Source organism: Panthera tigris, chromosome C1 (genome assembly GCF_018350195.1).
Source record: "Panthera tigris isolate Pti1 chromosome C1, P.tigris_Pti1_mat1.1, whole genome shotgun sequence".
NCBI lineage: Eukaryota > Metazoa > Chordata > Mammalia > Carnivora > Felidae > Panthera > Panthera tigris.
Window position 1 is genome coordinate 180,752,140 of NC_056667.1, and position 12,263 is coordinate 180,764,402.

General features: G+C 38.0%; 1 protein-coding gene across 3 annotated transcripts in view; it reads right to left on the minus strand.

Moving 5' to 3' along the window:
* DNAH7 (dynein axonemal heavy chain 7) overlaps window positions 1–12,263 on the minus strand; it is a 264,436-nt gene that overhangs the window by 221,216 nt on the left and 30,957 nt on the right. For all 3 annotated transcript variants that reach the window (XM_042994954.1, XM_042994955.1, XM_042994953.1), the window contains 4 exons: window positions 11,855–11,942; window positions 10,587–10,767; window positions 8,426–8,501; window positions 6,552–6,677 (listed from right to left, as the gene is read on the minus strand). In XM_042994954.1, the coding sequence (XP_042850888.1) occupies window positions 6,552–6,677; window positions 8,426–8,501; window positions 10,587–10,767; window positions 11,855–11,942 (471 nt within the window). The remainder of the gene's footprint in view (window positions 1–6,551; window positions 6,678–8,425; window positions 8,502–10,586; window positions 10,768–11,854; window positions 11,943–12,263) is intronic.

Here is a 12,263-nt window from a genome sequence, read left to right on the forward strand (position 1 = left end):
AATATATATACAATATATACAAACATCACATCATTAGGGTGTATACCTGAAACTAATATGTTACATGTCAATTCATTTTGGAATTCATTTTGCCACTCAACCACCAGACCAATTTTCCCTGCAGCTCCTTAGTGTTTGATTTGAGGCAGAATTCTAGGCATAGGCTATCCATCTTTGAGGTCTTGAAATTGAAAGGCCTTTTCACATGTTTTAGAGTTCAACAACTTTCCATGAAATCCCTGACAACATTTCCCATTTGGTCCATAGTCTGAATTGTTACAAAGATGAGAACAACACGACCAGATACTCTTATTCTCTCAGGATGATCCCAACAATAACCTAGCAGTAGAACAATAGTTTCAACCACTGGTTTAAGACTATAGGAGTAAGGGAAAAGATTGCTACTTTGCATTAGTTTGAACTTGGTTAGCTAGAGAATAATGTTAGGTTTCTAGGTCTCAAAGTTTTATGATGATGAGTCCTCTAACTGCCGAAATCTCTTCTTCATCTCAATTATCTATTAATAGAACCAAATAATAGGCTAAATCACTCAGGTCCTGAACCCTAGGACCTTTGCTAAAGGAAGATGCCATGTGATGTTCATCACAGGTTGAAACACATCTTGACCCTTGGATCCATCACTGATTTCAAGCAGGAGGTATTTCAACAGTTCAGGCCCAACACTGCACACTTAGCACCAAGTCCGTCTCTGATTTTGTTCTCCTGTTCTCAAACTTAGTATCACTTCTTAAAGGGACCAAGTCACCCTCCAAATTTCACCCCAAGTGCCTGCATTTCTTGTTTGTTCCCTGAATTTTTCCTTTTCTTTGAAACACGTTTTGTTCTTGCCAGTCCCCCTCCCTCGTTACATTCAAAACAGCACACTATAGACCACATTCTGCACTTGATTTTTTCCCTTACTACATCCTGGACACTTTACACATTAGCGCATTGAGATCGTGTTCATTTGGATTTTACCGCTCTGTAGTATTCCATTGTGTGAATGAATGTACTATAACTTTTTGATATGGTCCATAATTGATGGACACTTGGTTGTTTCCAGTCTTTTATCAACAAATGCCACAACAAAGAACATCATACCTATATCGTTTCCTACATTTTCAGGTGTATCTGTAGGCTAAGGTCTCAGAAGTCAGATTGCTGGACTCAAATGTCAAAAAAAAATTTAATTTTGATAGCTGAATTCCCCCTCAGAAGAGTATCCATTTCTCCAAGCCTTGCCAACTAAATGTGATGGCAAGATGTTGGAATTTTGCCAGTCTGATAGGAAATAGAAGGATTTCTCAGTGCAGTGTTTATTTCAATCTCTTTCCATTTCTCTTGTGAATTAGATTAAGCATCTTTTTAATGCATTCAGGAGTGATGGAACTTGTATCTTCTGAATCCTTTGGGTAAGTGAATCCAAATTTCAATCTAGAAACATTTTCTTGGGCTCACCTTACTCAAATCATGAATTTTAAAAAATTCATTTTATATTTTAACATAAGCTTCACTTAGACTTCCTTTTATATTCAACTACTGTCATTCATATTCTATGATAATTTCTACATATATATACATACACACACACACACACTTTACACATGTGTCTTCATATATACATACTGTTTTTCAAGCAAAAACACCTGTGTGCTGCATAGGTTATAATTGCATTGCAAATGATATCTCTGACATTAAGTGGGTTCTATAAATCTAACTACTCAAAGACATGAGCTTGCACATTCCCATCTACAGAGCATCCCCTTCAGGTTTCCACACATGCATTTTTACAGTCATTCAGATGATTTTTGCATTACCATTCCCTAACCCACTGCCACACATAGAGATGTCCTATATTTTCAAGACCTGCTGAGATTCAGGCCAAATGACTGTCACCTAGAGGAAAGATGCCCTGTATATTCAACACTGGCTCCTACTCCGAGAGGCCGTCCTCTTGACTGCCCACCACTCAACATTCACTTAGAAAAGGTGACTCATATGAAAAGCCCACAGCTAACATCATCCTCAATGGGGAAAAACTGAGAGCTTTTTCCCTGAGATCAGGAACACGACAGGGATGCCCACTCTCACCGCTGTTGTTTAACATAGTGCTGGAAGTTCTAGCATCAGCAATCAGACAACAAAAGGAAATCAAAGGCATCAAAATTGGCAAAGAGGAAGTCAAGCTTTCGCTTTTTGCAGATGACATGATATTATACGTGGAAAATCCGATAGACTCCACCAAAAGTCTGCTAGAACTGATACGTGAATTCAGCAAAGTTGCAGGATACAAAATCAATGTACAGAAATCAGTTGCATTCTTATACACTAACAATGAAGCAACAGAAAGACAAAGAAACTGATCCCATTCACAACTGCACCAAGAAGCATAAAATACCTAGGAATAAATCTAACCAAAGATGTAAAAGATCTGTATGCTGAAAACTATAGAAAGCTTATGAAGGTAATTGAAGAAGATTTAAAGAAATGGAAAGACATTCCCTGCTCATGGATTGGAAGAATAAATATTGTCAAAATAAACAGATACACAGACCAATGGAATAGAATAGAAACCCCAGAACTAGACCCACAAACGTATGGCCAACTCATCTTTGACAAAGCAGGAAAGAACATCCAATGGAAAAAAGACAGTCTCTTTAACAAATGGTGCTGGGAGAACTGGACAGCAACATGCAGAAGGTTGAAACTAGACCACTTTCTCACACCATTCACAAAAATAAACTCAAAATGGATAAAGGACCTGAATGTGAGACAGGAAACCATCAAAACCTTAGAGGAGAAAGCAGGAAAAGACCTCTCTGACCTCAGCCGTAGCAATCTCTTACTCGGCACATCCCCAAAGGCAAGGGAATTAAAAGCAAAAGTGAATTACTGGGACCTTATGAAGATAAAAAGCTTCTGCACAGCAAAGGAAACAACCAACAAAACTAAAAGGCAACCAACGGAATGGGAAAAGATATTTGCAAATGACACATCGGACAAATGGCTAGTATCCAAAATCTATAAAGAGCTCATCAAACTCCACACCCGAAAAACAAATAACCCAGTGAAGAAATGGGCAGAAAACATGAATAGACACTTCTCTAAAGAAGACATCCGGATGGCCAACAGGCACATGAAAAGATGTTCAACGTCGCTCCTTATCAGGGAAATACAAATCAAAACCACACTCAGATACCACCGCACGCCAGTCAGAGTGGCCAAAATGAAGAAATCAGGAGACTTTAGATGCTGGAGAGGATGTGGAGAAACAGGAACCCTCTTGCACTGTTAGTGGGAATGCAAATTGGTGCAGCCGCTCTGGAAAACAGTATGGAGGTTCCTCAGAAAATTAAAAATAGACCTACCCTATGACCCAGCAATAGCACTGCTAGGAATTTATCCAAGGGATACAGGAGTACTGATGCATAGGGGCACCTGTACCCCAATGTTTATAGCGGCACTCTCAACAATAGCCAAATTGTGGAAAGAGCCTAAATGTCCATCAACTGATGAATGGATAAAGAAATTGTGGTTTATATACACAATGGAATACTACGTGGCAATGAGAAAAAATGAGATATGGCCCTTTGTAGCAACGTGGATGGAACTGGAGAGTGTTATGCTAAGTGAAATAAGCCATACAGAAAAAGACAGATACCATATGTTTTCACTCTTATGTGGATCCTGAGAAACTTAACAGAAACCCATGGGGGAGGTGAAGGAAAAAAAAAAAAAAAAAGAGGTTAGAGTGGGAGAGAGCCAAAGCATAAGAGACTGTTAAAAACTGAGAACAAACTGAGGGTTGATGGGGGGTGGGAGGGAGGGGAGGGTGGGTGATGGGTATTGAGGAGGGCACCTTTTGGGATGAGCACTGGGTGTTGTATGGAAACCAATTTGACAATGAATTTCATATATTAAAAAAAAAAAAAAAAAAGAAAGAAAGAAAAGGTGACTCATGTCTACAAGGGCAACTTTGGAGTTTGCTACCCATAGAAGGCAAAGCTTCTTTCTCATTTGTCTCTATCCTGGATTCTCTGAGGTTTGCTTCACTTGCTGCTACTAATACCCTGCCGCCATGAACATGGACACCAATTTGGGGCACATCCATTCTTTACTGTGGTTTCATCTCCACTTTGGAACTTTTTCTTCCCTTTCCTCCTCTCAGTTTGTCTCTTGCAAACTTCTGACATCATCCAACAAAGTGTAGCCTTTTATGGAAAATACGAGGCACTGAAGCCTGGCCTCCTAGCCTCCAGCACTACGTGTGGGTGGATATAAAAGAAAATGGCTCTGGTAGTATGGTGAAAATGAAATGTATTCCTGCATGCCAGCGTCCCTTGTGAAAGTGACGCACTACATAGTACGACCTCATTACTGCATGCAAAATTAAATCATGAGTCTTTTCAGGAAGAAGTATTTGAGCCCCAGTATCCAAAAGAAAAGAAATGAGAAAAACACAGGCAAGGAGATAACCTCTCCCCATTCCAAAAGCCAAATTCAAGTGGTCAAGAAATCTACATTATAACAATGGAAAGCCAAAAGGATGCCCTTTCTAACAATCTGCAGTCCAACCAGCAAAAGCCATTTTTGTGCTATGTACGTGTGTACATTGTATGGATACACATATGTATTTGGTGATAGGAGATATCCCAATGGGTGGTTATCATGTGTCTTTGGCTGGGCTGGTGGAAGAAGGGCAGAGATAAGGAAAAGAAAGGCTGGTGGAAGTCAAGCAAAGTAAAAAATACTGGACTTAAATATACCTGATCACATTTACAGGTTTATATAAAGTTACATCTGCATAAAAAACTAGAATTTAAAAAAAATTTTTTTAATGTTTATTCATTTTTGAGAGAGAGAGAGAGCATGGGCAGGAGAGGAGCAGAGAGAGAGGGGGACACAGAATCCAAAGCAGGCTCAAGGCTCTGAGCTATCAGCACAGACCCCGATGTAGGGTCGAACCCATGAACAATGAGATCATGACCTGAGCCGAAGTTGGACGCTTAACTGACTGAACCAACCAGGCACCCCTAGAATTTGTTTTTTAAAAAAAGCAGAAAGGGACAGAGGGAGGGAGGTGAGGGCCCTTGGACACCACACGTCATTTTACCTGTGGAAAAACAGAGACCTAGGGAGGGAGGACAAGGGGTGAACTAGAGAGCTTAAAATCAGATGGTGGCCACTCTCCAGCAATCTTGGATGGCTTCGCTTCCTGGAACGGACCTCAGGGATAGCCCTAGTAGGGCTAGAAGGGGCATACTAAAGATCCTAACTTTGGGAAGAGTTCAGAGAAGTTGGTCAGTGAGGTGCCCCTAGCGTAGGTCCAGGGCTTTCCCAGGGGAAGACAACAACTGCCTTCTGCAGCAGCCACAGCTCTTAATGCACTTCTAAAGACAGCAGCTTTCCTTTGGCTGGTTTTGGGAGGCAGAAACACGTGCTCATTTACTATGCCCTCCTGCCTGCAGAGCAATACATGGAACAAAACCCAGGAGACCCTGGAGACCAGGTCACTTGTAACTGGGCTGCAGTTGTGGGGGTTGAAATGGTTGGGGTGGGGTGGTGAGAATAGGCCCAGGCCACCTTGGAGACAAGGTGCCATCTCCTCTACCATAAGGCAGGGCCCATCCAGGTTCTGAGGTTCCTGAAGGGAAACCTTCTTTAAGAAAAGTAAGTATAGGGGCGCCTGGGTGGCTCAGTCGGTTTAAGCGTCCAACTTCGGCTCCGGTCATGATCTCACGGTTCATGGGTTCGAGCCCCACGTCGGGCTCTGTGCTGACAGCTCAGAGCCTGGAGTCCGCTTCGGATTCTGTGTCTCCCTCTCTCTCTGCTCCTCCCCCACTCATGCTCTGTCTCTCTCTCAAAAACAAACATTAAAAAAAAAAGAAAAAGAAGTATAAATCTGTATTACTTTTGTATATTTTATGAAAGCCTCTGTCCACAGGTGCATGTTGCTGGGATGCCCCGCAGTGTCTTGGAAGAGGCCATACAAGGGGGCGGAATATGGAGCAGGAGTTCCTGTGCGACCACCTGTCCTCAGCCCTAGGACCCAGGGTCCACAATGCCCACCAGCATCCACCTCCAGCCGTGCCAAGCACTTGCTACGTGTAGCTGGGCTGTCCCCACCGTGACAGTGTCTGTGAGGTGATTCATAATCTGTATCAACTTGAAGACCCAGGAACTTCAACTCCTGCCATTCAGGTGGGTAATATTTACTAGGTTTCTACCCCATTTAGGTGATTGTAGCAGCTAATGTTCTGTGGGATTTAAAACACAGCATGACAATTCAGCCCTTTAACTGTGATTACCCCTTAAACTGTGTGTGGTAATGGGGTATGGGATATGGGGGTAGAATTGGGTTAGAGATAAAAGGCAATGTTCGTGTTTTACCCTACTTCTACATTGCTGATTTAAAACCATGTTTGAATACTGATGTTAAATTTGTAGTTTATTGATTTGTAGTTAAAATAGTAAAAGAAATAATTAAGGTGTGACAAAATAGCTTTCATCACTCTTTTGAAAAGAAGCTCCATAAAGCCAGAAGTACTCACTTAAAAGTATTGTGCCACAAATCTAGTACAGCCAACATTGTAGGGTTTATTGCATTCAAGTGATCCTTAATGTAATTGCTTGCAGCTAAAAAAGATTTCCTCCAAGGCTTTGGAAGAATTTCCATCCTGAAAAGAAAGAAAAAATAATCATTTATCTTTCAAAATCAAAAGAAAGTATTGTTATAGTGTCCTTTTTTGAATAATAATGGCTTCATTTTAATAAAAAGTATGACATATCCCTTGCTGTAACAACAAAACACACAATTATGTATTGAAATACGTAAAGGTCATACTTTTTACGGTTTGGTATAATTTTAGAATAATTAACACATATGAAATTAGAGTTGAATCTTTTTTTTTTTTTTTTTTGAAGTTTTAAGTAATCTTCACGCCCAACATGGGACTCAAACTCATGACCTGAGATCAAGAGTCACATGCTCTTCTGACTGAGCCAGCCAGGTGCCCCATAGACTCGAATCTATAATATATAAGATAACAAATTTTTCCTTTAAATATTTGATCAAGTCCACAAATAGCTCATAATGATCAAATAGAAACAGAAGCAGAGTTTTTTCATGTCTTAAAAGAATTTCAAGACACTAAATGTTTAAGTTTTTCTAATTTTTTTTTAAACATTTTAAGAACATAGTCCAGCCCACCTGTGGAAATCCCCTTGAACTTAACCTCTGTTAATGTGTAAAGGACACTTCCCAAATCACCAGCACTAATGTCCTTATTTGAAGACATTTACTGCTTAACTCCTATGACTTGAATAGTCATCCTTAATATATTAAGGATTCGCCATTTTCATCTTTCAGAGTATATTTAAAACATTTACATTTGATGCCTACAATTTTTTAATTCTCACTGATTTTAAACACTTAATCTTGTTTTATTATATAGTAAGCTTAATTCAGTTTTTCAGCTGTAGTCATACTACCTTTACAATTATAAAAGATGATTTTTGGGGCACCTGGGTGGCGCAGTCGGTTGAGCGTCCGACTTCAGCCAGGTCACGATCTCGCGGTCCGTGAGTTCGAGCCCCGCGTCAGGCTCTGGGCTGACGGCTCGGAGCCTGGAACCTGTTTCCGATTCTGTGTCTCCCTCTCTCTCTGCCCCTCCCCCGTTCATGCTCTGCCTCTCTCTGTCCCAAAAATAAATAAAAAACGTTGAAAAAAAAAATTAAAAAAAAAAAAAAAAAAAAAAAAGATGATTTTTGTCTTTCCCCAGGAGAAAAGCTGTTTTCCACAGAAGATATGTTGGAAGTGGCTACATATCTTTTTGTGGCTGTTATAGGAAAACAACCTGAGGCACTTTTAAATAATATGAAAGAAAAACTGAATTGTTTACTAAATCATAAAAACATAAGTTCTATTCTTTAAACTATTTAAGAGATTTATTCCTAAATGTTAATTATTTTAGGAAAATATATAGCTAGTGGGTTTTTCTATTATATGTTCTATATTTTAATCTATGTAACAAATTGCAATATACTGTAAATGTGCATATTTTTTGCAATGTTTGCACTGTGTTTTTACGCATTCCAATTGCCATCAAGCTTTTATACCACTATTATATGTGAAGCCTGTGCTAGTAGCCTTGGAAATACAAAGATCTGTATCAAGTTCTTTCACCAGGGTATTTATGTTTTAACAACATAGATATCATCTGTCTGTCTACCCATCTATCCCTGGATTTGTAAATGTAACATATTAGGGCTTAAATACATAAGTATAATAAGAATAATCAGTTGTATATGAGGTACGTAAGTTATAAGCATGTACATGAGAAAATATAACGAGTGTGTGAATCTATATACACCTACACAGGAAGGGTCACATAATCAATATTCTTTGAGAAACTTGATTACTTACTCAGCACGATGGGGTGGAAGTTCATCTGGTTTTTTATCATCCTCTTTTTCTCTAGGATCTTTTAAAACAAAATCAACTAAAAAGAAAATTGAAAAGTTCTGGTAAATAACCTTATATTAATTACAGTATATTTCCAAGCAATTGCAAAACTAATTGCACTAAAATCAATTATTTAAATTATATTATTTAAAATAATGGAGTAATTTGTGCATTTATGAATATAAAAATATTTATGAGAAAAATCTGTAATGTGTGTGCCTTTGAGAGTATGTGTTCCCTTAACAATGTGTCCCTATTATTTCATTTGAAAATAATGATTGCTTTTAAAATTACATTTTCCTTTATAGCTGTTCCACCAAAAGTAGTTCTCACTGAAGGTCAACAATACAATCATAGTAGCTTCCTTTCACTGAGGAAGCATACATATTGCTTTGTTCTCTTTTAAGTTGCATAAAACAATCCAGTTATCAAATCAGTAAAGGGAGCTACACTTCAGCTTCTATCTTCTGTGGTCATATTAATCCACAGTTAACTCTAATTTTCCTGCCTGTCCTTTAAGATGCTCTAAAATGTAAATATGTAAATATTTTAACCCCTCTGCTTAAAATCCTTTGGTGACTCTCCTTTAAGTTTGAATGTTTTAAAGAGGCCTAGAAGGCCCTTCGGATTCTGTCCCCTTCCCAAATGCACCCTATGCTTTGGCCATCATGACCACTTGCAAGCCCAGAAGGGGCTTTCACATGTGTCTTCCAATGTTCACACCATTTCCTCTACTAAGCACACTCCCTAGCATTCAGTTTGTGTGTCAAGACGATTTAGGCACGTCCAGAGTTCTTTCTACCAAATCAGGCATGAGCTCTTCTCCCTTACAGCAGCATGTCCTCTGTTTCCCTCCTCATTGTGCCTGCTATTTTGTAATTAGTGGTTTGCCCATCTCCCTCATTACAATGATGAGCTCCTTGGGGGCGAAGATTTGGCTTTTTATTTTTACATTACCAGGACACTCAATAAGAGTCTCAAATCCAGTAAATGCCCTCCTACCCAAAAGGAATCCGGGCAACTCCAAAACATGATGATTTCTCCAGTTTTAAAGACGACATCAATTATATCAGGTTTATAATACCGATTAATTGGAGAACTTTTTCAAAAAATATATTTTTGAGAAAGAGTGCATGAGCAGGGGAGGGGTAGAGAGAGAGGGGGCAGAGGATCCAAGGCAGACTCCCACTGACAGCAGTAAGCCCAATGTGGGGCTCGAACTCACAGACCCTGAGATTGTGACCTGAGCCAAAGTCGGATGCTCAACCAAGAACTTTTAAGTATAGATTCGAAGGCCCTGCCTCCAGAGATTTTAATTCAGATGGGTGCAGAAATCAGGATGTTAAAAATTATTCTGATGATTAGTCAGCCTTAGAATCTATCAGTCTATGCCAGGACTCAGCAACATTTTTATGTAAAGGGCTTCATTATAAATATAATACTTATATACTATTTATAATATTGATTATAAATTAAAAAATACAGAGACAAGGTGTCTATCACAACTATTCATCTCTGCTCTTTTAAAAAATTTTTTTAACATTTATTTATTTTTGAGAGACAGAGCAAGACAGAGCATGAGTGGGGGAGGGGCAGAGAGAGAAGACGACACAAAATGCGAAGCAGGCTTGAGGCTCTGAGCTGTCAGCACAGAGCCCGATGCGGAGCTCAAACTCACTGACCTCAAGATCATGACCTGAATCAAAGTCAGACGCTTAACCAACTGAGCCACCTAGGTGCCTCTCATCTCTGCTCTTATAGCTCAAAAGCAGCCACCAACCATATGCAAATGAATGTGTATAGCTATATCCCAATAAAACTTTATTTACAAAAACAGGCAGTGAGCCAGACTTGGACCTGTGAGCTGTAGTTTGCCAACCCCTGGTCCATAGCGACAATTTTTAATTAATCACCTCCTGTCCTTTGCTAAGATATAACCCTGCAAAAAAAAAAAAGATGGATTTTTAAATTTTTTGCAGTACTTTATTAATGAAATTTGCCTAAGATCTCAAGCAATGAAATAGCAATGCAAGAAGCAGTATAATATAATAGTTTCAAGTATAGGTATTAACTTTCAGTTAATAAGACACATTCAAGTTAGAAAACAAAAATACTGATTTACCTATGGATTTTTTTACACTAAGAAGATAATCTTCTCTCATTTCATCAGATAATGCAAGTATGCTGTTAGTGAGGACTTTTAGATGTTGGGGGACTAAATTCAATACGTGCTCTAGCCAAGAATCTTCCATTGGGGCTACGTGGTCTGTATCAATTCCATGGTGAATATAATAGTAATATCTCTGCATATAGAAGATGGAGAAAAAAGATGGGTTTAGTCCTATAATGAAACAAGTGTGTTCATCAAAAATAAAACTAGTGAGAAAAATCAAAGTTTTAGGAAAACAAAGTATTTACAAATCATAACAAAGTATTGTGTGCAATTCTTGGAGGCACTATTGGAGATCCCCTAAATTTAAAAAATACATGATGTTTCATGAAAATTAAAGCTCTTACCTCAGTTGATAACTATAAAATATCAAGTTATATTACCGAATATATAACATACTAAGCAGAACCCATTCTGAAGTAGAATTTAGTGCTTTATAAATATGTAAAAGTGTGGTAAATTAATTTTTCTTCTTTTATTATTGATAATCAAGGCCATCTTACAAGCTGCAAGTGAACCAGTATCCCTACACATTAAGCTCAGAAATCTATGACAGGATTTAGGAAACTTCCAATTGGCTTATTAATCGTCCATATTATAATTTTACAGCTGCTATTAAAGGTGTACATAAAATATTCATTTTAGGACATAATAGGATTTCTCTAGCAATGGACATTCAACTTTGATATATTTTCGCTAATTTTTACATGTCACTTATGAGAAAAAATTTAAAACATCAAAATATTTTTTCAAAAACACTCTCAAATTAGTAATGTTAAAGTCTTTGACGTTTACGTTTAAAACAATTCTTCTGTATTTGAAATACTAGAAGAATTGTATTTCTAAAGTAAGTTAATATGCTTTGTGAAGTGTCCATTATATAACTAAGATAGTTTCCCATAGAAGAATAAAGACACATAAAAGACTGAGGCTCATTTTAACAAAGGGAGCAAGTAAACCGGAGATTCTTTAATTGTGGTCTTAGGTGGCAAGGGAGACAATGATCTTAATCTAATAGAAAAGATTAACACATATGAAATTAGACTTGAATCTTTTTTTTTTTTTTGAAGTTTTAAGTAATCTTCACGCCCAACATGGGGCTCAAACTACATCCACAGAGTTCCACAAGAGAGGAGCACAGAATAATCTCAAAAGTATAAAAGTATCTTCAAGTGCTTCCTTTACATTCAATGATAGCGACAAAAGACACAGCCCATTACCAAGATGTCTTTCTCTATTGCAGAAGTGGTCAGTTTGGGAAATGTGCTTTCATCAGGGCTAGCTGAGTCTAAGACAGCATCTTGTTGCCTAAGAAAATGATAAACACACTATTCAACTAAACATGAAAGGCAGTCAGAATATACATTAATGGATATATAGCTGACCCTTGAACAACTCAACTTTGAACTGTCCAAGTTCACTTATACATATTTTTTATTGTACAGTGTTGTAAATGTATTTTATTTTTTTCTAAGTATTTTCTTTAGCTTATTGTAACACTACAGTATATAATACACATTAAAAATATGTGTGAAATGACGGTTTATATTATAAGGCTTCTAGTCAACAGTAGGCTATTAATAGTCAAGTTTTTGGAGAGTCAAAAGCTATACACGAATTTTCAACTGC